The sequence below is a fragment of the Ascaphus truei genome, chromosome 6 (genome assembly GCF_040206685.1).
Source record: "Ascaphus truei isolate aAscTru1 chromosome 6, aAscTru1.hap1, whole genome shotgun sequence".
In the NCBI taxonomy this organism is placed as follows: domain Eukaryota; kingdom Metazoa; phylum Chordata; class Amphibia; order Anura; family Ascaphidae; genus Ascaphus; species Ascaphus truei.
The window spans coordinates 7,059,253-7,085,425 of NC_134488.1; the positions used below are offsets into that span (position 1 = coordinate 7,059,253).

Consider the following 26,173-nt stretch of genomic DNA (forward strand, 5'->3'; position numbering starts at 1 on the left):
ATGCACTGCAAAGTCTAGAGGCATAATATACAATATAATTGCACTAACGAATTATGTTATAATGCTAAATTGTCCGTGACATTGTCCGCACGTGTGACCTTATCGGTTAGTTCAACAACAAAAGATGAGAAATGAATCTCCGTATGGTGCTACTAATTCCCAGGATGATCCAATGTTGGCAATATAGCCCAGGAGTCAAGGGTTAAGTCAAATCAGTGCAGGTATATAGACATGTGACAGGGCATATAGCTCACCAAATAAAGCCAGACATGGACAGGAAAACATATAGCCACCCTCAAAATGAAACCACAATAAAGCCCTTATATAAAGGGACTCCTAGTGTAATCACTATGGAGAGGGATGGTGTCCTGAACCAAAGGCTGGAGCCATGCAAATACCCTATAGTCACAGTCACAATAAAGTATATATAAATGAATAACTCACATGATAGACCCCTTGAACTCCATGAGTGCGTGCATCCGTCCGTGGTATAGATCAAATATGCGTGAAGAAGTGGAGGAGCACAGCTGAAAAAAGTAGGGCTGGAGGCAGTTTGAAAATTAAAAATGCTTTAATAAAGATGCATGGTAGCAAAAGCTACATAAAAAGGGTCCTCTAATGCATTTCGCGCTGAATAGCGCTTTATCAAAGATAAAAGATATCAAAGATATCAAAGATAAAGCGCTATTCAGCGCGAAATGCATTAGAGGACCCTTTTTATGTAGCTTTTGCTACCATGCATCTTTATTAAAGCATTTTTAATTTTCAAACTGCCTCCAGCCCTACTTTTTTCAGCTGTGCTCCTCCACTTCTTCACGCATATTTTATCGGTTAGTTCCCACACATTTTCTTGACTTCCAGATCATTACATCCTCGGACTTATTTCAACGCCTGCTGCATCCTGCACATGCTTGGACTATTTCTTCAGGCTCTAACTGAATACCCAGACCGGATTCTCAATGGCTCCATACTGTGGTCCCGAGTGGGGAGATCTGGAACTATTCAAGCGCAGTGTTGCCCTTCGTCGCCTCTGCGTTCAAATCTTTGAACCTTTCAGGCTCCTCTTACTGAAATGTCTCTTCACAGCGGCTGCCCTCATGGCAAGGAATCCACTTTGGGTCCCATGGGCACTGCAGTCACGCTTACCGGAGCGCATCACTCGCTCAGGCGGTTCAAACTTTGTATCTCATTTTGCAGTTGAGCGGTGTCCCCAGCTCTCACAGACGCTTGGGCTGGACCAATACTCTTTCTTGTAGTAGAGACACTTGTGCATTACTATTCCACTAGCTTCCTTCTGTCTTAACTCTACCGCTATCTTTTCTATGTACTGCTTCTGTGACCCAAGTGTCTGTCTTAGGTTTGTAACCTTTTTCTCCAACTTCATCTGAGGAACCTCCTGCTGGGCAGCAGTAGAGTCTAACATAGCATCCCGCTCAGCCTTCAGAGCCTCGAGCTCCTCGCCCATGTCACGCTTTTGTTTCTCTGCCATCTTGCGGCCAGTACGCTCAGACTCCAGGTCCTTCCTCAGGTCTGAAGCTGTCCTTCTGCATTTCTTTTTCCACTCAGTGCAGCTGCTAGTTCAGCTTCTTTGGAGTTCAGTCGCGATTCCACGTCTGTCAGCTGAATCAGAGCAAGCTCTATTTCATTCTCTCTATTAACTCTATTTCATTTTCTATATTCTTGACCTGTAGCTGCCGGTGCTCATCCCGGACCTTGTCCAGTTCCCGCTGCAGCCGGGCCCTCTCATTGGCCGTGTGATCCAGCAGCTTGCGGTTATCGTCCATCTCGGTTTCATAGCTCAATGTCAGGCAGGCCACCTGACGGACGGACACCTCCTCCCTCTCGGCGAGCTGTATCTTGCGCTCAATCTGCGTCCGCAGCTCTTCAATTTGATCCTGCAAGTCTCGTCTCATCTTCCCTGTGCTTGTTCTGAGCCTCCTTCATATTTTGGAGCTCTGCAGTTTTTGTCGCTAGGATCGCTACTGCTTCTGTCTGCCACGCCTCTTTCTCCTGAGTGTACAGACTTTTGGGGATGGAGCAGCCTCTCTGTTTCTCCATCTCTTGCTTTAGATTCTGGACCTTCTCGTGCTCCCTCTCATACAGTCACCTGGCCTCAAAGCTCCGCAACCAGCGATGCTCTTGTGACGCTCAACGTGACCTTCAGCTCCTCATGCTCTGTGGGGACACACTGGGTACTCAGATGCTCCTGCAGAACTTTTACTTTGTTAGCAGCCTGGATACTTTCTTCCTACAGGACCCACTGCATCTCCTTGGCCTCCCGTAGATGTGCATGCAGCTCTTGCAGCTGGCTCTGCAGTGCAGCCCGTACTTCTAAATTATCCAGGGACAATTGTTCCTTCATTTTTTCTGCTTGGTGAAGCCTCTCCTTTCCTTCACTGGCCTTGTCAGACAAATCTGAATTTTCCTCTTTCAGACTTGCATTCTCTCTCTTTACAGTCTCTAAATAACTCATGGCATTCTAGTGGGTTTCCTTCAACAAACCCAGCTCTGTGTTTAGACTGTGGCCCTCCTGGTGTGAGTGTTCAACCTCTGTGCTGAGAGTGTGAACCTCATGTAGAGCCTCCTTAACTTTCTGTTTGAGGTTAGCAATCAGTTTGTCAGACTTGTTCTGCTTTTCATCCATGATAGCAATTGAGGTGTTGGCATTTTCTAGACTATTCTTCACCTCCTCCAACTCACTCCGTAAGAGACGCTCTGTTTTCTTCAAAGCCTTGTACTGTTGTATAGCTGGGAGTATACACCTTTGTACCTCAGCGTAAGCTTCCCGCTCCTTATCCAATCGTTCCTGCAGGACATCATAATCATAGTGGGCAGTTTGGAGCTCAGAAATTACAGTAAGGCCTCTTCATCCTGGATCAAGGATTCAGCTTCCCTTCGCTCCTCCTTTTCTTTTGCGGCCCTTCCTATGCTGACTCCACCCATCACTCCGGCTTGCAGCACATCTCTTTGCATTTCTGACACACGTTGTCCTGACAACGGAGGCTCAAGTGGTTCGGTCACTTCCCCCTGTGACTTGAGAAATACTTGTCTCTCTCTCTGCCTTAGTATCCCCTGAGAGATCAGTAGTACTGGGCACCCACTCACTGGTATCAGCTTCCACATCTTCCTTGCGCTCACAACGCATTGCTTGCTTTTGCAGCTGTGGGAGACAATATTCCTCGTGCTGCTCCTGTTGCCACTGTTTGTATTTGAAAATTTGGGGACACACTTCTTCCGTGTGACCTGGTTCATGACAGACCAAGCATACTGGCTCCTTCAGAAAATCTCCTGGTTTTCTTCTAGTCGGCACGGCTCTGAATTCTTCGTCACTGACTCTAAAGTTATGGGGTCCTGCACTCTGGACGCTGGTCACTTTTGCAGCTTCCCTCTGCGGGTATGGCGTTCTTCCCAGGGTCACATATGAGTCGTCATCATCGCATGGCCTGAAGGGACACTGTTTTGCATGGTTATGTACATTACAAAGCAAGCATTTCATGTCGGCCATTTTCAAACCCGTCAGGGAAAACTTGACACTCAGCACTTTGCTTATTGTATTGTATTGTATTGTATGTCTTTATTTATATAGCGCCATTAATGTACATAGCGCTTCACAGCAGTAATACATGTGGTAATCCAATAAATAACAGATAATATAAATAACAGATCATGGGAATAAGTGCTTTAGACATTAAGGAAGAGGAGTCCCTGCTCCGAGGAGCTTACAGTCTAATTGGTAGGTAGGGAGAACGTACAGAGACAGTAGGAGGGAGTTCTGGTAAGTGCATCTGCAGGGGGCCAAGCTTTATGTGCCATGTGTTCAGAATAGCCACAGTGCTATTCATATGCTTCTTTAAGCAAGTGTGTCTTAAGGTGGGTCTTAAAGGTGGATCGAGAGGGTGCTAGTCGGGTACTGAGGGGAAGGGCATTCCAGAGGTGAGGGGCAGTCAATGAAAAAGGTTTAAGGCGGGAGAGGGCTTTAGATACAAAGGGGGTAGAAAGAAGACATCCTTGAGAAGAACGCAAGAGTCTGGATGGTGCATAACGAGAAATTAGGGCTGAGATGTAAGGAGGGGCAGAAGAGTGTAAAGCTTTAAAAGTGAGGAGAAGAATGGAGTGTGAGATGCGGGATTTGATCGGAAGCCAGGAGAGGGATTTCATGAGGGGAGATGCTGAGACAGATCTAGGAAAGAGTAGATTGATTCTGGCAGCAGCGTTAAGGATAGATTGTAGGGGAGACAGGTGAGAGGCAGGAAGGCCGGACAGCAAGAGGTTACAGTAATCAAGACGGGAGAGAATGAGGTCCTGAGTCAGAGTTTTAGCAGTCGAGCAACAGAGGAAAGGGCGTATCTTTGTTATATTGCGGAGGAAAAAGCGACAGGTTTTAGAAATGTTTTGAATGTGAGGGGCAAATGTGAGAGAGGAGTCGAGTGTGACCCCAAGGCAGCGTGCTTGGGCTACTGGGTGAATGATCGTAGTTCCAACAGTAATGTGGAAGGAGGTAGTAGGGCCAGGTTTGGGAGGAAGTATGAGGAGCTCTGTTTTAGCCATGTTGAGTTTAAGGCGGCGGAGGGCCATCCAGGATGATATAGCAGAGAGACATTCAGAAACTTTGGTTTGTACAGTAGGTGTAAGGTCGGGTGTTGAGAAATATATTTGTGTGTCGTCAGCATAGAGGTGATATTTAAACCAAAAAGATGTTATTAGGTAGGTAATTAGCAGAGGTATTAGCAGAAGAGACACTGAAAGTACGATGGGAGAGGTAGGATGAGATCCAGGATAGAGCTTTGTTCCGAATGCCAAGAGTATGGAGAATGTGAAGGAGAAGAGGGTGGTCCACGGTGTCAAATGCTGCAGAGAGGTCGACTAATATGAGCAGAGTGTAATGACCTCTGTCTTTGGCAGCATGGAGGTCGTCAGTTATTTTAGTGAGGGCTGTTTCCGTGGAGTGAGCATTACGGAAGCCAGATTGTAGAGGGTCTAGGAGAGAATAGGTGTTGAGAAAATGGAGAAAGCGAGCGAATACAAGACGTTCAAGGAGTTTAGAGGCAAAAGGCAGGAGGGAGACAGGCCGATAGTTAGAAAGACAGGTAGGGTCAAGCTTGCTGTTTTTGAGTAATGGTATGACTGTTGCATGTTTGAAGGAAGATGGAAAGGTTCCAGAGCAGAGGGAGGAGTTAAAAATGTGCGTGAGCGTAGGGATTATAGTAGGAGCAAGAGGTTTTAGGAGATGGGAGGGAATGGGGTCAAGAGGGCAAGTGGTAGAGGGAGAAGAGGCGATCAACAGCGACACATCCTCCTCTGAGACAGTGGAAAAAGAGTCAAGGAAGGCAGGAGGAGAGTTAGGAAGAAGTGTAGGATGGGAGAAAGAAACAGAGGGGATGTTCTGACGTATGGATTCCACCTTTTCCTTAAAATAGTCAGCAAAGTCCTGAGCGGAGATGGAGGAAGGAGAGGCAGCTGAGGGTGGTTTGAGTAGAGTATCAAAGACAGAGAACAGTCGGCGTGGGTTAGACTTGTGCATGTTGATTAGTGAAGAAAAGTAGGCTTGTTTAGCTTGCGAGAGGGCAGAGTTGAAACAAGATAGCATAAATTTGTAGTGAAGGAAGTTTGCGAGAGTATGAGATTTCCTCCAGAGGCGTTCAGAGGAATGAGTGGAGGAACGCAGCATGCGCGTGTGGGAATTTAACCAGGGTCTAGGGTTAAAAGGGCGAGTGCGGCAGAGAGAAAGCGGGGCATGTAGATCAAGAGAGGAGGACAAGGCAGAGTTGTAGTTCCTGACCAGTTTGTCAGGGTCTGTAGCAGAGCTTAGAGAGGAGAGGGAGGAGTGTAACGTGGACTCAAAGTCAGGTAAGTGAATAGAGTGCAGGTTTCATATGGCGTTAGCTTTACACAGCACAGCAATCTTTTCATATCAGACAGGGCAGACTTTACACTCAGCACTTGCAAGATGCAATTTTCACTTTCTTCAGCAAACATTTTGGTTTTCTGCTTGAGTTCAGGGCCTTAACATATCTTTGTCTACTGAACTCTGGGTGCTATTGCATCCACACTTCACACATTCTCTGTGTATGGTGTAAGCACAACTGGTCATACACAGTGGGACAGAGTTCACTCGCAGACTCTGTACTTTACGTCGGCCAGGCGGCCATTTTAAATCCCCATGTTTTTTTCTGAAACCCACAGACCTTTCAGTGTCTGCCTGCATTCTCCACATATGTGGAAACCGGCTCCCTTTATGTAGCGCTGCCGTTTGCCAAGGCTCTTTGCAACACAGTCTTCTAGGATTTAATTTGTAGAAAAGGGGAACAAACGTGAATACACACAAGGGTCACCCAGCCCTCAACCTTCAGCGGTTTATTTCTCCATTAGTGACACTAAACATTTTAAACATTGTCACTTTTAGAACAAAAGAAATCATAAAAGGAAACATCTACTCCTGTCAGGAGTCTAACTCACATGCATATCCCTATCTGCAATATTGGCTGGCTAAGCCAGTTACCAACTTTAACTAACACATAGAGATAACATTGAGTCCTTAACTGTCAGATAGGGACAGCGTCCCAATAGAACCTTTTCTTGCTGCAACATATGGGAGGGCCGTTTACCCTGAACTGGATCCTGGGGAGCAGTTTCCTCCCAGTCTCCAGGCTCTAAGAGAGAAACTGTTCAGGCAAATCTCACTGCAATATATTCCTGTTCCTTAATTAGGAGAGCAGGTGAGGGAAACAAGAACTATTGTAAAGTCTAGTATGGATTTCCTATCCACCAGTCTTAGTGACTGTGAATCTGTGGAGCGGATCACATCCACACTATGTCTGCACTTTCTGTTATAAATCTGACAGAAAGCTGCCCAACTATCCTGGGACTATGTCACAATATATAATCACACTAATTATTCTTCCCAATCATGAAAAAATTATCAGTACCAGAAACCAAAAGTAGAATAACAAATAATTACTTTATTAATACATGAATCACACCCAGATCCAAAGTTTTGGCCTGCTGAAGGACCTTAATCAGAGGTATCACAATGATAGGCCACTGTAGAGGGAGAGGAGGTTGGCCCGGTATTAAAGGGGTTGCACCCCATATGGCCATTCCCTGACCTCACCAGGGAGGCAAGGGGTTAACTGGACTGCGGTTCAGGAAGGTGGTTAACACCTTGTCATGTCATGAAAATGTATATTCCCCTGTTCCCATGTTTCATTATAATCCTGTATTTTAATGTTTTAAAGTGCATTTCTGTATCTCCAGTTCTGGAGGTCGCAGAGAGTTGATATTTGGCCAATGTATGGAGTCACTGTAGGCATTAAGAACTGGCAAATTTCGACCCACTGAGCCCACCAGAATGGAACTTATTAATATGTGTAGATATAAAAGTATATATGTATGGTATTTTGGATCTGCTCTGAAAATGCAGACCATCTGCTATGCTAATAGGTCATGAAGGGCAGCCGGCTGATTGAGCCTAAGCACTGTGATCAAAAGTTAACTGCCCGGATTGTTTACACTAAGTACTAATCAACAGACCAAGTTAATCAACAGAGTCTGCCACTCTAATTGTTACCGGAGGGTGGAGAATCATCAAACTGGAGTGGTTTGTAAGTGTTATGTCTACACCTACAAACAATGCAGATACTTCATTTGGTAAGCTGGTCGTCGCCCCTGATTTAATTATGGGGCTACCCATAGAGTCCCAGTACACATGGGCTAATTAGCTGGGGGGCATGGGTTAATCTGTGTCTCCACGTTAGAGATTGGATACAAATAATTGTTCACCAATAGTCTGTATTCAATGTTAAGAATAGGGTTACACAGGTATATGAACTGTGTCAACCCTACAGTTTTTAGTTGTGCTTCTGATTCCACCTGGAATGTCACCGGATTGCTGGAGAATTGCTAGCTGATACTTCTCCATCCCCCAACCCTAAGTAAGTGTTACCTTCTTGTCTGTTAATTGTCCTATATTACTGTGTTCACCTTATTTAAGGAATAAATTATATTTTATTATTTCTAAGCCCCGTTCAGTTCAACCCAGATATTTGGTGTTCATTATATCTTGTCATAAGCTACCGTGACAGCCACCATTAAATAAACACAACATTCCGCCAAAAAAAGGCAAGGGGAGGAGTGAGGGGACACCATTGCTAAACAACTGGAACACCTGGAACAAATCCAATTGGGGCATTTCTGTGCCTGGTGTGTGTAAGAAGAAATAGCATATACTGATATGAACTAAAGTATTGTAAATATTAGTAATTAGTCTCAGTATATTTTTAGATCAGAACTAGGACCTGCATTTTTATTTTACCTTGACGTTTGGTATGCAGGCTTACGACACTTTTGCCAAAGGGTTTAACTAAACAAACAAGTAATTACTATTATTATTGAAGTATTTAAACTTTATATTTATTACCATATATGTTTTGTCAATTTGATGTAGCATTGGGCTCCTCTGTCTTTTGTTGTATACATTTGCCACGCCCAGTAGCACTCATTTTGGCATAAATATATATTCATGATGTGGTGGGTACAGGAGTTTGAGCTAACTGGGAATGTGTGTGTTAATCAACTACTCGTTATCAATATTGGTAGATGGCTAAGATTGCGCTTATAGTGCCGGCTACGGCTACAGCTGCGGATGACGTCTCCCGTCTCCGTAGCCAAAGCGAAAGTTGTAATTTGAGTTTGGGAGACGTCTCTAGCTACAAGGGGAGTGACAGAAGGCAGAGGGGTGGGGACAAGAGCAAGGGGGAAGGTTGAAATGGAGGGGAGTTGTAATTTCTGTTTGTATGCTGAATTTACAGTACTTTTACTTTAAATTACGGGAGAATTTACTATTTTAAAGTTGTTCATATAGTGTGTTTCACTTGACAGACACGCACACACGCGCGCGCGCGCGCACACACACACACACACACACACACACACACACACACACACACACACACACACACACACACACACACCCGCTAACAGAAACCATGGGGCCTAGGACAAATGAAAGGAGCAGCCCCCTCCCCCCTCCCAACCCATAGCGCACCTACCACGGAAAAACAAATTTTAGCGTACAACTTTTACTTAACCCTCCAATACATATAAAAATACAACCCCAATAATAAAACGCTGCACCCGGTGCCGGGTCCGCAGCGGCGGAAGTCAGCTGGGCTAAGCTTCCGCCTCGCCGGCGGTGGAGAGGGAGCCATTGTGGGACTGAGAGGTGTCTGCAGCGGGGCAGGGCCGGCAGCAGGTGGGCGCAGCCATTGAGCCCGGGGAGAGGGGTGGAGGAGGTTGTGGGTCCACAGGAGAGGAAGGTGGGGGTGTGTGGGTCCGGGAGGTTGTGGGTCCGGGAGGACCCCCCCCCATGTGTGAGAGGAGGGGGAGATACACCGTGCTAAACACACACAACACACACACACATATATACATAAATATTATACACATTTACACATACATGCACACATATATATATATATACGCACTTCCCCTCCTTACCTTTTGGAGGTGGGGGAAGCTCTGACAGCTCCAGGAAAGTACAGCCCCCGGTGCTGATAGGCACCACGTGGCGCGTCACCGCTCGGGATCACAATCCTCTTGCATCCACTGGCGGCTGACGCGTCACAACGCATAGTGAGCCTTGCAGGGAGGAGGGACTAGGGACGGCTCAGGAAGAAGTCATGAGCTGGTGAGCGACGCGCGCGCGCCGCCGACCACAGCGGGTCCTCAGCCCAAGGCATGGCTCTCATCAGACATTGCATCTATGCCTGTATCTTTATTGCCTTTGATTGAGATGTTGCCGCGTTATCGCTGATACTTCATAATTGATTGTGTATACACTGCCCATGCTTGGCAACTGCATTTCTATTCTGAATGCCCTGTAGCATAGTTCTGATAGTATATTATTTATATCAAACAGCAGAAATATTATGAGACTAATATTTCTTTGGTACATAATCAGTATATGCCATTTCTCCTTACCCACACAAGGGACAAAAACACCCCAATTGGATTTCTGATTGCACAGTTGTTACTGTAGGTGTTCCGGTTGCTTAGCAATGGCATCCCCTAACTCCTCCCCCTGCCTTTTTTGGTGCCAATGTTTAGTGTATTTAATGGTGGCACAGTATCGTTGCGATACCCCAGATAAAGATCCCCCTGGAAAGGTCGGATCTGGGTAAGATTCATGCCTCAATAACGTCATTATTGTTTTATTCTACTTTTATGCTCTGGTGCAGTTAATCATTTTATGATTGGATGATGACACATTTCCTGTAAACCCTTATCTCACGGCCTCAATGTGGCAGGATGGTGGCAATGCAAAATTTATGTATGGTGGCACTTGTGCAAACCAGGCCGACCATACTATTAAGAAAAAGAAGGACCGTCTGGCAACTCCAGGATAACCCTTGTGGCTGTATATAATTGATGAGTGGGGCAAGGAAAAAGCCTCAAGGAGGTATGGGGTTGAAGCTGTGTGCAGTCCCGTTCCCAATGTATGGCGAGCGGCTGCAGATGCGACAGCTAACGGATGGAGTGGATACTCACGATGATCCGTCCCCTCTGCTCCCGGCTGCACGTTCCCCTCCAGGGGTGAATGACGTACTTCCGTTGCGCGGCCACGATCCGGATGTAGACAAAAAGATAGAAGGTCGATGCCAGCGCGGCTCCGGTAGATATCAGACTCACCAGGTAGGATGGTAAAATCAATTTATTAAACTACATAAAACAGATACTAACAAGACATGACTAGGAGACCTCCTCCCACGCGTTAAAGCTTGAACAAACCACCCGGATAAAGTATGAAAGGTACTTACCCACATGTAGCCAAGGCCAGCATGGAAGGTAAAGCTTATATTCCCAAATATAAAAAAATAACGAAAAGCGAAGGCCATCATTCTTTGGAGAGCGGTTTGTCCCTGGGCTTCACAGCGTTCAGGAAGAAGGCATGAATTCAGAGGGTGCTAAGAATCCCAGAAGTTAAACACTAGCTGTAATTCTAACGTAAAATTGGCTACCTACCACTGATGATCCGTCTCTAGTGAAGCAGCAGCCTTATTGGGTAGGCCTTCATGCAGAAGTGGATCGACAAGTGATGATGATAATGATGATGTCACAACACACATACAGTTCTGACATAGTACAGTAAGTGTGTGTGCCTTTAAATAATTCAGGAGGAACAGCTATGTGGATAGAGAGCTGGCCTATGACTTTGGAAATCCTAGTTAAGGCCAGTACCTGGTCTATATGAGCCTGTCAACCCAATAAACTTTGAAAAACAATGGCATCATATGTCAAAAGATGCCAGATGGTGACTAACATTTCACTAGAACTCTGAGGAATATTTCTCAGTGTGCTTGGGAATAGGAGCAGAAGGTGGAAAATAATACAGTCAAGGGAGACTAGAATGGTATGGGAAATAGGAGACATGTAATGCAGGTAGTCCAATAAATAACAGACGTGAAATCAACTTTATAAATCTAAACAAAGATACACTTAAATAGAAGTAGGTCACCCACAGAAGTACATATGCAGGTGGAAAGATAGGTACTTTACAAATGGCGTGCTGGTTCAAATGCGGCTTGGTACTCGCCTTGAATTGTTTGCCACAGGTAGAGCAGAGGAAGTCCTTACGATCGGAATGCCTCAGCATGTGCAGGCGCAGCTTGTCTGGTCGGCAGAACGCCTTATCACACTCAGTGCACTGGTAAATCTTCTCTGAGTGGAAGCTGCGCACGTGTTTCTTCACCTGGCGTCGAGAGATCAGACGTACATATTAACAAAGAAGCCGTAATCCAGAAAAAAAAGAGACCAAAGAACAATGTGTGAAACAAATATAATGACCTCAGTTTCAGTAAGAGAGAGAAACAATATGTGAAAGCTTGTACGGTCAGATTTCTACTTAAAAATGCTTTACACATACAATAAAAAATATACACAGCAAGTGTTTCTCTTTACTGTACAGGGTCTGCACTAACGTATTTGCTAGCTCTCTCGTGTCACAAATTGATATATATGGAATGAAAAATGGCTCAAAGACCATGAAAACAGATTTTAAGTGATTGGAACAAGTTGGGGGTAACCACGTAATAACAGATAATGAAAAGAGAAGTATTATTTAATACTTGGAGAAGTTTCATGCCCCAGAATGGTCCATGATAAACAAATACATTGCAAATTGTGTGTAAATATTACTAGTACACTTCAAGTTGTCCCGCAGGAGAGGACTTCTCCTTTAAAACCAGGAATTCCGGCTGCTTGTTAAAAAATAAATAAAAAATGAATCATATAAAGGGCGGGAAACTGGGGGTCATGGAGTTCAACTACACTATTTTCAGCTCCAGGGAACCCCTGGTTGCCAAGATCCATACTGGTCAAGGTACGGTTTTGTAGTCCCATTAAGAGTAAACAAAATGGCAGTTTAAATCTCCCGTGTCAGACGGGCCAATAGGGAGCTGCAACGGCATCCTTTTGACGACATTTCCCAATAGGCTGCACGACGCAAGAAATGTAAAACCCAAGAAGTAAATGCCTGTACCGTCAACGGTTAGAATCTCAGGAACCGGAGGGTGGGGAAAGGGTAGTAGAGATTAAAATAATGTGGTTCAGCTCCATTGGGACATGCTTGTTCCCATCCAGTTAAAAAAAAAAAAAAGAAGGAGGGTTAGATACAGTAAGTAGGGAATGTTGATTTAATGTGTACTATACACCATCCCTTGAGCTTCGGTTGATAAAAGTCATTATTAAAGGGGCCGTATAGTACCTTTACAATCCCGAAAGTTTTTTAAACCAACAGCAAGGCTGGCAGTTTAGCCATGGTCTTCTTTGTGCCATTGCCAAAAAACGAAAATCAAACATTTCTATAGTGAAGGAGCTCTTCTTTCAACATTGATTAAAGATGTTGTTGCTTCTGACCTGAATAAAATCTGGGAAACGCTTTTTGCAATTGGGGCAGCTGAAGTATCCATCAGTGACGTGCACATCCACGTGCTCCTTCAGTAGTTCTAAGCGATCATAGGATTCGGGACAGAAGATGCAGGAATACGTCTTCTCTAGGTGGCTCTTCATGTGGTTATCCAAGGAGCTGCTACTGAGGAAGCCCTTGTTGCAGATGTCACAGGTCAGAGGACAGTTGCCGCCTCGGCCATGGAAGCGCAGATGCTGATCCAGCTTTTCCTTTTCCCTGAAGGCCTTCCCACACTGCAGGCATTTGAACGGTCGGAATGACTTACGGATGAAGAGATGCTGCAAAGCAGCATTCTGCAAGACACAAACACGTAACAACTGATAACCCATAACAATCTGAATACCAGTCTTCAATTCACAAAGTAACCGGTAATCAGTGGCCCATCAAATTCAAAAAGAACAACTGTGGCACATTATGACAGTTCCTTTCATTACAGGGTGACACAGTAACACAATCAGAAGGGGCAAATTAGTTTGTCCATCCAGGACAGTGTGACATGGGAACACAGTAGAGCTATAGGAAAAACCTACCTGCAACTCCAACTGAGCGGTCAGCATGAGAAGAGAGAAAGAGATGTTACCATCTTGAATAGTTGTTTTTAAAGATAATAAAACTACCCCCTCATCGTTATGCCAGTAAAGACAGTGGTTATAAAAGCTGCTTTAGTGGTTGCAGTTTTGCAGTGCCCATACTATGTGAGACTTTGCTTCAAAGAACTCCTCCTTGTTAAACACTAACTTAGTTCAGCTAAAATCAATGTAGGGAGTTCACCCAGAATTGGCCAACACACAAAAAACTTTGCAATGTCTAATAGAAAGGAACGCCAGACCCAAAGGAAGATGCTTACAGCGTTACATAGTTGTCATATTTAATACCATGTTTAATGCATCTTATTTATGTCAATATATGTATGTCAATATATGTATGTCAATATATGTATGTCAATATATGTATGTCAATATATGTAAGTCAATATATGTAAGTCAATATATGTATGTCAATATATGTATGTCAATATATATATACATACATACACTGTATAGGCATAAAAATATATTAGCATTTGCAATGTTGTTTTATTTTGGACATTTATAACAAGGTAGTGTCGATTTAAATATTTTTTTTAAATACCCTTCATTATAATTGGCGTACATGGTCCCTTTCTTGACATTTTTACAACCGATGTCAATGTTTAATGCAATCTAATGGGTAAGCTTTGCTACACACTGATCACACAGAGATTGGTGCAAGTATAACTTAAAAAAACAGCAGTCCGCATCAAAGTAAGTTTGGTCAAGTCATACCACCACGGTTAGGGGTCATGGAATGTTTTATATTATGCTGCAGAAACTGATCTCTATACAAATGATCAATATGTTTCTGCTCTTCATGGACTGTGATTTATTCAACAAAGTCGGTGTGAAATAGATGACGTGTAATAAAGACGTGCGAGTTTATTGTACTGTAGTGAAGATACAAAGACTGTCACCTGTATGAAACAGTGGCTCTATGACCGTCAATTATATATTTAATGTTAAAAAAAAAACCACTGCAGCAGAAAAATAGAGAAATACTAGGAGAAGCATCTACCAATGAAATATGCTACATGAAGCATGTCTCCTTAATTGACTTAATTCATTAATTCCAAATTGTATACATTTTATAAACATGTTGCAACAGCATTTTGCAGTGGCACCTGGTATAACTGCCTAACCTGGTATACAGAACATATTAAAATCGACAGATATCGTCGGATTTATTTTACCCACTGATAACCCAGAATATCCTTTCCATAGGATTCAATGGTAGAGAACGCAGAATATGCCACCATAACGCACCACTGGGAGCAATAACCCAGTCTACAGCTGTATCTTTGAGGTGAGACCAATAACATAAGTATGAATTTCCCCCCGATATGCTAGCTTACAGAAACTGAGCTGTACATGTAAGGAGTCCCGCCACAGAAATCTGCGTCCTGCTTAAGCATGACCATACCCTGATGCGCTTGGCTCGTCGCATGTCTTCGGCTGTTAGGGAGGTCTGCGTTGTTATCGTTGTGCTCTGCTCATGCGACACTGGCTGTAGTAGGTGACTATCCGGCTGCTGTTCCAGTGACCCTTGCAAAGCTGTACCCAGGGAGAGTTCAGATTGGTCCAGTCCGTTCGGCGCAGAATGCCCGTAGTCATCAAACTGACCCTTGATGGGAAAGTGCAGCAGCTCCTGAAAGATAAACGCAGTCTCCAGTAAAGAAACCTTAGGCACAAACAGAAGGTAAAGAAAGGTACTGCAACCATAGTCTTCAGGTGACCATATGAAATGGAGAGAGAGCAAAAAGGTAGGCAAATGACTTGGAGGACACACTGACAAAGGACTCAAAGATCAAATACAAAGATTCCAAAAATAGGAGGGTGACAGGGAGGGGATACATGGAGAACAAAGACCACACTCTGGTAAGAATATAGAAAGCAAATAATTAAATGCAATACATAGAGCCGCGGTTCGCAAACTGGGGGCGTGAGAATTTCTAAGGGGGGCGGCTGTTACAGAGGCCCACGCTCTTCCCCACAGCATTTAAATTAAATACCGGGGGAGGCATGAGGCCTCTGTAACTCCCTTACCTGTTCTCTGCCGAGTCTTCGGTGACACGGCGCCATGGCAACAACGCGTGAAATGATGCTGCGGGGTCATGTAACGTGTCGCCATGGCAACACACGTAAAATTACGCAGTGGGGTCACGTGACGTCACATGACCCGCGGCGTCATTTGACGACAAGTCCTTGGAGAGGGGGGGGGGGTGGTCGAGAAACGCTGACGCTGCCGGGCAGAGGGGTGCAGCTCAAAAAGTTTGCGCACCCCTGACATAGATTGTTATTTATTAAATTGCCATAGAACCAATCGGAGCCGATTACACGGATATGCCTATTGCAATCAATGACATGAAAGTTACTGTGCTCAGTGCCACAATCGGCACGGTCAGTTTAATGAATAACCTCCATATAGATTAGGGCACGGACAGCAAAGAAATACATGAGTACCAGGACACTGAAAGCAGCACAAACACACGTGTTCTAAGAAAGAGAGAGCTAGGAGGCATGCAGGTCATGGGATACAGAAAGCAAAGAGAGACATATACAGTAGAGGATGTAGTGAAATTCTGTGGGATATACTGTATGTAATATCGTACCCGTAGATACAGTACAGGGGATCCTGTACGAGATACAATGATGCAGTAAACTGTGAGGTACATTCAGCCCCCTAGAACATAGAGAGCTAAGAAATACAGGTATTCAGGGACATAATTAACATATGGATACATGGAACAAAGGCTATTCTGATGTCGATTCCTAGTTATCCTTTCCTATTGTCCGAGTTTGCTGCACTTGGTGTATTATTATAATTCCCTGTACTGTATTGTCTTTGTGAAGCATATGAATAGCACGGGATTATCCTGGACACATGATACATAAAGCTTGGCCCCCTGCAGACGCACTTACTAGAATTCCCACCTACGGTCTCTATACGTTCCCCTACCTACCAATTAGACTGTAAGCTCCTCGGAGCAGGGACTCCTCTTCCTAATGTTACTCTTATGTCTGAAGCACTTATTCCCATGACATGTTGTTTATATTATTTGTTATTTATATGATTACAACATGTATTACTACTGTGAAGCGCTATGTATATTTATGGAGCTATATAAATAAAGACATTCAATACAATACAATATATTGAAGTTGTTCTAATAAATATATACTGTTTACATAACTGAATCGAATCTCTGTCGTGTCACAACTCTCATAAACCAGGGTGTGCATGGGTGTACGGATGCGTTTCCTATAGGAACCCACATCTACACATTCATCTCCCTAAATAGCTTTTGCCACATAATTATATTAATTCTCATAAGTCAGCAATACTTTTATAGATGAATACGCTATAAATCCATCTATATTTCTATTTCTGGATAAGCAGGAATAGAGTCAAGGGGTGCTCCAATCTTGTGACAACTAGATCATAAAGTACAAATCTTCATGGACCCCAACATAGCAGTGTGGGTTTAAATGAAATGGCCTGTGAGTCACTCATAACAATATGTAAAATTATATCCTCATGGTAGCTTGTACAGTCCAAGTTAGAGTACTCAACTATAGTGGTCAAACATAAAGATATATAATCCTTACCCACTTTTGCTGTCTCTAGGGGTCCACTGTGGCGTGCCAGCCATGGAGGTAATCCAGATACACGTAGAACAAAGAAGCAAAAGGCGCACTGCCAGGGAGTCAGGTGGTGAAATAATAAAATCCATTTATTTCAGAACATATCTGATAAAAAACATCACCCCAGAGGGGGGCAACAAGCAACCTCCTACTCGTTTCGGACGGGTAGGTCCTTTATCAAGGAGTGTGGAACATATGGCAATAAGGGCGTCCTATATACCGTTCACTAAATAAGGAAAACTAAATCACCTGAAAAAATCGTCTCAAAAAACCCCATTGCGCATGCGCGTGACGTCACACGGGGCGCCGCCATCGCCGATCAAACATCCCTCGGTAGGCACACCCCCCCGCTCGCCACGCGCATGCGCAACCACGAGAGGAGCACCTGATAGATATGCTACAGCCCTCAGTTGTATGGCAATCTAAAGAGCTCGGCCCAGACCTCACCGCATATGCGCGTGACGTCACGCGAGGCACCACCGTCGCTAGCCAAGCATCGACAGATGGACACGCCCCCCGCTCGCCACACACATGCGCATAGCAGGGAAGGACACTCAATGGGTGTATTAAAGGGTTCATAAAGACAGAACAATTCTCCGCCCCCAAGGCGGCCCGTAGATATAGAGGTGCCACTCCTGAACCAATCAGAGATTGGAATAAGTAAAACACACTCCCCCCTACTAGGCGCCGTTCCTGACGGCCCTGGATGGTCAGGGATAACTGAAGGTATACACCAGCGCTCATAATGTGAATATAACACCCATGTTAAAAAATAATACATAGGGTATAAAGCGCAAAATACTGTAAACAGTAGGGGCAGGGAACCCCCTTTAATTGCCTCACATTCCACAAAGAAAACATGTACAACAACATTAAATATACATCAAAAAATTCCTTAACTTTACATAAAAACATACACATAAATTCCAACCAGAGCAGAGTGATATCCCTAAAGCCCTTAAACACATTCCTAATACAATCAATGAAAAAATTCTATGGATATCACACTGCTCCAGAAATGTATACATCCTCCCTGGAAGATGCAATAGTGAACCCACAATGTTATTTAAAAAATTAATAATGATAATAAATACATCATTAATTAATCAATTCAATAAATCAGAATAACTCCTAGTGTTCACTGATAGTAAGTGGACCTTTGTGTGGAAAAAGACACAGTCATGATGATCTAGACAATATAAAAGCTAAGATTCAGTCTCAAGCAGAAACATATACACACCAATTTATTTAGGTCAAAAAGTGGCTCAGATTCCACTCAATATTCAGACCACAGGGGGCTCTAGTTTGTAACATAAATATCCAATAAGCCTCCCTGCGGTCCAAAAGATTGAGTAAATCGCCTTTCCTCTCGTTCAAAAACACCCTTTCAATACCTCTCACTGTTAATCCTTTTATCCCTCCTTTATTACAAGTTGAAAAATGCTTCGAAACTGGGTGTGAGTAATCTTGTTTTTTAATTAACCTTATGTGTTCTAATATCCTAACCTTTAGGGATCTCGTTGTTCTTCCTACATAATTAATTACACATTTGCACGTAAGAAGATATATCACGTACTGTGTGTCACAATTAATAAAGGTTTTGATCGGATGGCCCCATTGCCTCCGATACAGTAGGTATATCTTGATTAATATCAAGGGAATTCGGTCCTTCAATAGATGTAAATGAATTATCAACAATGTCCATTATTCCGCCCCCCTCCTCCATAGTTGAAGCTAGGGCGCGTTTCTGAAAAAAAGACTTTAAGGTTAATTTACGTACAAATTTATGAACGTCTATGACTGTATTGAATAAATCAAAGTCCATTGTTGGTGCATATTTAAGACCTCTCTTAAGTAGAGAGAGTTCTGGGATAGATAACTCGTAACCTGAAATATTAGTAACATCTGTATCTAAACTAAAACCTGTAAAACGGGGAGCCCAGTCATGGTGGGTAACTCTAGATGTTACATCACTGTATTCTGTTATTAAGCATGACCAGGGGGTGGCAGCTGTCAATTATTTTATAGGGGGTCCAGATAGTAATCAATTCCACACAGCATTTATTTTAGATGCCATTAATTTTTTACTCACTCACAATTATTTTTTATTTGATCACAAATTTTATTTACGACAGGGCACTGCAATGGGCACAAGTTTTGCACCGGTGTATGCTAATCTATTAATGGGGTGGTGGGAATCACAATTTATTTTCACGAGCACTAATAGTTTTAGAAAGTATATCACGTTTTACAAGAGGTTTATTGACGACCTCATTATGATTTGGGAAGGGGATTTGGTCACATTGCACGCTTTTTTGGATTATATTAATCTTAATACTAATAACTTAAAATTCACTTACAAATATGATTTGCACCATATTGACTATCTGGACCTCATAGATATTGAAAGAAATTCAAACCGAAACTTTTAGAAAACCAAATTCGAAAAATATGTTAATCAGAGCAGACAGCTGCCATCCCCATACGGTCATTAAAAGTATCCCTAAGGGCCAATTCCTCAGACTGAGGAGAAATTGCTCCACTGAGGAGGGCTTCTCAAGACAGTCTGGGGAATTGAGTCAACGATTCCAACAACGAGGTTATAATGTTAAAGATGTGACTAGAACCCTGGATGAGGTATCTAGGGTTGATAGAGAGACTTTGTTGAATGTTCAAGCTAAAGGGGGCTTTAGAACGGATGAGACAGCAGAAAGAAGGGTTTCTCAACCCAATGTTTCAATTAAAGAAGATAGGTGTATGGATAAAAAAGGACATTCAAGTCACATAGGTAAGGATATACCACTAATGAATACACAATACAACAAATGTAGTCAACAAGTTCAAAATATTATTCGAAAATACTGGAATATCCTATCATTAGACACGAGTCTAAAAAATTGCATTACAAAGGGTCCGCGGTTTGTTTATCGGAAAGCCAAGACAATCGCTTCCTATGTGTCCCCAAGCTATGTGACTACACCTACTAACACTCGAAAATTTATCACAAAAGGGTCCTTCAGATGTGGAGGATGTAAAATCTGCCAATTTATGGTACCCTCAGTCCAATTTGAAAGTGCTTCTTCTGGGCATTCATTTCCGATCAAAACTTTTATTAATTGTGACACACAGTATGTGATATAACTTCTTACGTGCAAATGTGGAATTAATTATGTAGGAAGAACAACGAGATCCCTAAAGGTTAGGATATTAGAACACATAAGGTTAATTCAAAAACAAGATTACTCACACCCAGTTTCGAAGCATTTTTCAACTTGTGATAAAGGAGGGATAAAAGGATTAACAGTGAGAGGTATCGAAAGGGTGTTTTTGAACGAGAGGAAAGGCGATTTACTCAATCTTTTGGACCGCAGGGAGGCTTATTGGATATTTATGTTACATTTATGAATCTTAGCTTTTATATTGTCTAGATCATTATGACTGTGTCTATTTTTCCACACAAAGGTCTACTTACTATCAGTGAACACTAGGAGTTATTCTGATTTATTGAATTGATTAATTAATGATGTATTTATTATCATTATTAATTTTTTAAATAACATTGTGGGTTCACTATTGCATCTTCCAGGGAGGATGTATACATTTCTAGAGCAGTGTGATATCCATAGAATTTTTTCATTGATTGTATTAGGAATGTGTTTAAGGGCTTTAGGGATATCACTCTGCTCTGGTTGGAATTTATGTATATGTTGTTATGTAAAGTTAAGGAATTTTTTGATGTATATTTAATGTTGTTGTACATGTTTTCTTTGTGGAACGTGAGGCAATTAAAGGGGGTTCCCTGCCCCTACTGTTTACAGTATTTTGCGCTTTATACCCTATGTATTATTTTTTAACATGGGTGTTATATTCACATTATGAGCGCTGGTGTATACCTTCAGTTATCCCTGACCATCCAGGGCCGTCAGGAACGGCGCCTAGTAGGGGGGAGTGTGTTTTACTTATTCCAATCTCTGATTGGTTCAGGAGTGGCACCTCTATACCTATGGTTAGCCTTGAGGGGCGGGGAGTGTGTTTTACTAATTCCAATCTCTGATTGGTTCAGGAGTGGCACCTCTATACCTATGGGTAGCCTTAAGGGGCGGATTCTGTCTTTATGAACCCTTTAATACACCCATTGAGTGTCCTTCCCTGCTATGCGCATGTGCGTGGTGAGCGGGGGGCGTGTCCATCTGTCGAATCTTGGCTAGCGACGGTGGCGCCTCGCGTGATGTCACGCGCATGCACGGTGAGGTCTGGGCCGAGCACGTTAGATTGCCATACAACTGAGGGCTGTAGCATATCTATCAGGTGCTCCTCTCGTGGTTGCGCATGCGCGTGGCGAGCGGGGGGGTGTGCCTACCGAGGGATGTTTGATCGGCGACGGCGGCGCCCCGTGTGACGTCACCCGCATGCCCAATGGGGTTTTATGAGACGATTTTTTCAGGTGATTTAGTTTTCCTTATTTAGTGAAGGGTATATAGGACGCCCTTATTGCCATATGTTCCACACTCCTTCATAAAGGACCTACCCGTCCGAAACGCGTAGGAGGTTGCTTGTTGCCCCCCTCTGGGGTGATGTTTTTTATCAGATATGTTCTGAAATAAATGGATTTTATTATTTCACCACATGACTCCCTGGCAGTGCGCCTTTTGCTTCTTTGTTCTACGTATTTCTGGATAAGGCTAAACATTATCGGTAACAGTGATAATGGTGAAAGGCAGGGTTGCACAGTAGGACACAGAGCTGTGACCTGGATGTAGTCAGTGTCTCCACTTCCAGGAAAGAGAAGATGAAGAAATAAAGTGGCAGAGGAAGCACACAGGAGCCTTTTCTCCCGGTGTTCCCCGTGACTGCAGGGAGACTTTGGTGACGGCTTCGGTGTCACAGAGTTGGAGCTCTGCGGGACCAGTACAGGGATACCTTTGGACATTTACCTCAGCTTGTTACTGCCTGATATCACCCTGCTTCTTGTAAGTAGGGTTTTGATTTTACCACCTCCGGATCACCAGTTATTTCTCACTGTCTATGGTCCTTTTTTATGACATAGTTCATTGTGTTTTATTAAATTATTTTAGTCTGTTACTTTTGAGTTTGTATGCAGTGTCTTCAGCATAGGCTGTCATTACCCAACAGCTATATGCTATGATCTGTTTTTGTTTGTCTTCTCTATTTTTTTACATGACCTGTGAGCAACAGTGCGGATTCTAGAGGATCACAGGACTCATCTTTTGGACATTATCTGGCGCCAGGTTTATTTTGTTTCATGTGTTATTCTGTCTGTACTGGACAGTAGTTATCAGGCAGCCTATCTTTTTTTAAAGAGTGTATTTTTGATTTATTACTAGTTAGTTATTTAGTCACTTTAGCGCTTTTTTCACAGCATTTTTCTGAGTGTTGCAGACCTGTCTAAAATGTGAATGGGCTCACAAGTGATCTTTTTATTTGCTATATGCTATACAGTGGAGGTTTCTTGTCACTTTTTTCACCCACTATAATTAAGTGTATGTATGTATATATATATTTATATATATATAGATTGGGTCCAGCAAAAAAAAGAAACAGCACACTGCATGTAGTCTTCAGACAAAAAACTGTATTGAATCATAGGGCACTGCAACCAACGTTTCGGTCACCCAGAGGGACCTTCATCAGAGTTAGTGTGTGTGTGTGTATATATATATATATATATATATATATATATATACATATATATATATATATATATATATATACAGTGTTCGACAAACCTATACATTTGCACGCCCCGGGCGAGTGGATTTAACATCGTGGCGAGCTCCTATTGGCCCAAGCAGCACACGTGTGGTACTAGGTGGCGAGTAGATTTTTTTGTTCGGCGAGTAGATTTTTTGGTGATTTGTCGACCACTGTATATATATATTGTATATAGTGACAGAGTTACTGTCCTTATGGACTAGAGAGCTAGCGGAGTGGATAGGTTCCAGTGTACAGGAGGTTAAATTCCTCTATGGGAGCTTGCTGCACTTGGTTTTAATTAAGACAGCACTCCTAAATGAAGGTTTAAAAAGGCAGGAAGTACCCTGCACAAGAGAGACTGCTTTTCCCAAGCAAGGGAAGAGATTGATTTTCTCCAAGCCAGGAAGGACGCTGGCTGTTCTGGTTCCGCAGCCCTGCAGGAAGCATGGCTGCTGGGACCAGCTTGGACCCCCACCCAGGATAAAGATTTTCCACGGGCTGGACACAGTCTGCCCCCAGAACTGGCGTTCCTGTTTGCTGTAGGAAAAAAGGATCCAGCTCTCCACGGACCTTGCCTAGTCACTTGAGAAAGACCTATTGGTCGAAACGTTGTGTGGCACAATAAATTTACTTTATTTAGAAATCCGTGGAGCGCTGGATCCTTTTTTCCTGAGTATACTTTGGAATTTGCCTGGCAGGTACTTCCTTGAACGAGCAGCACCGGTAAACTGTATGTCTTATCTTATTTGTGGAGTTCAGCCTTAAACCCCTTTACATTGCTGTTGGAACTACACATAGAGCCTGGGATAGGAATTCCCTAAAATAACATAAGGATTACATAATACTCTGCAGTATTTCAAGACTGTTTTGTTGTATATGATAGGGCATGTTTTGGAGCTGGCAACCAGCTTAGTTGGTGGCTCGGTTAGAAAGGGCCGGAGTGGTATACAGTCAGTCTAAGAGGAGTAGGTGTTTATTTTACATTTTGTTTTGACTTAAAGGGACGGCGGGACGGTGCATTAACAGTGGCAAATGGCTCCCTTTGTGTAGTGCTGTCGTTTGCCCAGGCTCTTCTCGGCCCAGGCACTACCATAATTACTTGACCATATAATGCTTTATAATGATCAGATAATATTTACCATGGAAATGTTAAGTGAAAAAATTATTTTAGAATACCTACAATCACCTGCATTTAAACCTATTTAACTTACCATTGTCATTATTCACTCTCGTCCTTGGTTGGACTGCCCATTTAAAGCAATATTTTGCAGAGCCCTACTGTATAGATAGAAGTTAAATATTGTTTTTATTCATTGTGAACATATCTACTTAACTTATATGTTATATCTACTACATAATTTTTATATATATATATATATATATATATATATAAAAAGGAAAAGAGAGGAGAGAGCGCACGCCCATAGCGTATAAAAGTATATTTAATGAAGGGGAGGGGGGGAGGGAGGGGTAAAAAACGCACTTACAAGAAGTACAATAAAATCAAGCATATGTGATAATAATCACCACCATCCGGTCTAACTGCAAGCTCTTGGGGCAGTCCCAGGCTCCGTTGGTGAAGGAGCAGCGTCTCAGCAGATTCCAGGACTGATGTAGGTCATCCGGTCAAAATGCAGACTTTGGGGGCATTCCCAGGCTCCGTTGGCAAATGAGCAGCGTACCAGCAGTGTCCCAGGGCTGGTGTGCTGTAAATAGTCCCAGACAAAAGTTCTGTATGGATAGTGCCTGCAGCACTAGCGCTAGGATCAATCCGCTCCTGCGCTGGATGTAGACTTGAATGTCAGTGCGTCTGACGTCACGACGCTCCCTGACGCGTTTCGTCAGTCTCGGCTAACTTTTTCAAAGGGATAACGTGAGGGGGGGAGGTCCGGTTTTATATACACACTCCAATAAAGGTAATTGTTGAAAAAACGCCCCTACTCAGCTGCAATCATTATCCGTGCTACCAACACTATAGAATACATAATTACATTTAATGCAGATATTTACCCTGAAAGAATTTGGAGGAGATGATAAATTTAACATATACATACAATACAATGTCTATCATATTGCTAAATATACATTTACAATTCACACACAGTTAGACATATATTTGATATAAAATAGTTATCAGTAACCAATTATAAAACAACAATATAAAACAGCATCGTTCTCTAGGGTTCAAACCAAAATTGAAAATACTAGTCTTGTATGTGGATCAAACCCCATCAATATTAACTATGGGATACATTGCAATAACTCAGCATTGTGAAATGATAATACATATCTAGATCCCACCTGTAGATAGAGGGATGATCACACATAAGCCAGTTTGGAGTATAATACTTAGATATTGATGATAGAAAAAGAGATCATATGACATTATAAACTTATTAATATATGTGCAACCAAAATATAACAAGTATTAAATATTGCACCCTGATGAGTGCCTAAATCAAATATCAATTCTTATGATCCCATATGGTTGGACCAAGGACAAAATGAATTTAAATATAAATATAATAAAAATAAGGATAAAAAATTAAAAAATAAAATATAAAAATAAAAATAAAAATAAATTTTTATGAATTTAATTGTTCATACAAATGAAAGCCTAAACTCAAAAGGAGACTATGTAACTGGAGTCTATATGCCACAAAAAAAGCTGGGGCCCGGAAGGTAAATCTATAAATATGTGCTACAGTGTGATATAGTGAACCAAGTGTTGTGTATGTGAATAAGTTATGTGTACTATAAACTATATACTATATACCTATTTGTATTTATTCTATGTGGTGACTACCAGGCCCTAGTTGGCCATGTTTAAGTGAATATCTAATGAATAAATTCATTATATATATTTAAGAGTACTACACTGGCGACACACTTTATTCGAGCTCGGCTAGTCCCACGAATTCGGGTATACCCGGGTGTATTGAGGTTTGTGACTGTTTTCTGCCCGAGTACATTGGGTTATTTTCCAGGCAGGGATTGAAGCATTTTAATCCCGCTGGCTGCAATACTGCACAGTATATATATATATAATGCATTACAATTCATGAATTTATGCCATCTGGTAGACACGCGAAGCATTGCAGCCTATTAAATCCTAATCATTATCATTTAACAGATCAGCCGACCATCAGCCAGGCATGAACCCAGGCTGGGAAGGCAAACGCAACGGGGCTTGTCAGAGGTGAGGAGCGGCGCATTCCAGGTATCTGCCAGGTACATACTGGGTATTTGCTCGAATAAAGTGTGTCGGTGCAGTATT

General features: G+C 42.7%; 1 protein-coding gene across 4 annotated transcripts in view; it reads right to left on the reverse strand.

Moving 5' to 3' along the window:
* Nucleotides 1-26,173, reverse strand: part of PRDM10 (PR/SET domain 10) — a 164,300-nt gene that overhangs the window by 17,392 nt on the left and 120,735 nt on the right. For all 4 annotated transcript variants that reach the window (XM_075603345.1, XM_075603344.1, XM_075603342.1 and 1 more), the window contains exons 12-14: nt 14,960-15,184; nt 12,913-13,257; nt 11,591-11,746 (exon numbers count right to left, since the gene is read on the reverse strand). In XM_075603345.1, the coding sequence (XP_075459460.1) occupies nt 11,591-11,746; nt 12,913-13,257; nt 14,960-15,184 (726 nt within the window). The remainder of the gene's footprint in view (nt 1-11,590; nt 11,747-12,912; nt 13,258-14,959; nt 15,185-26,173) is intronic.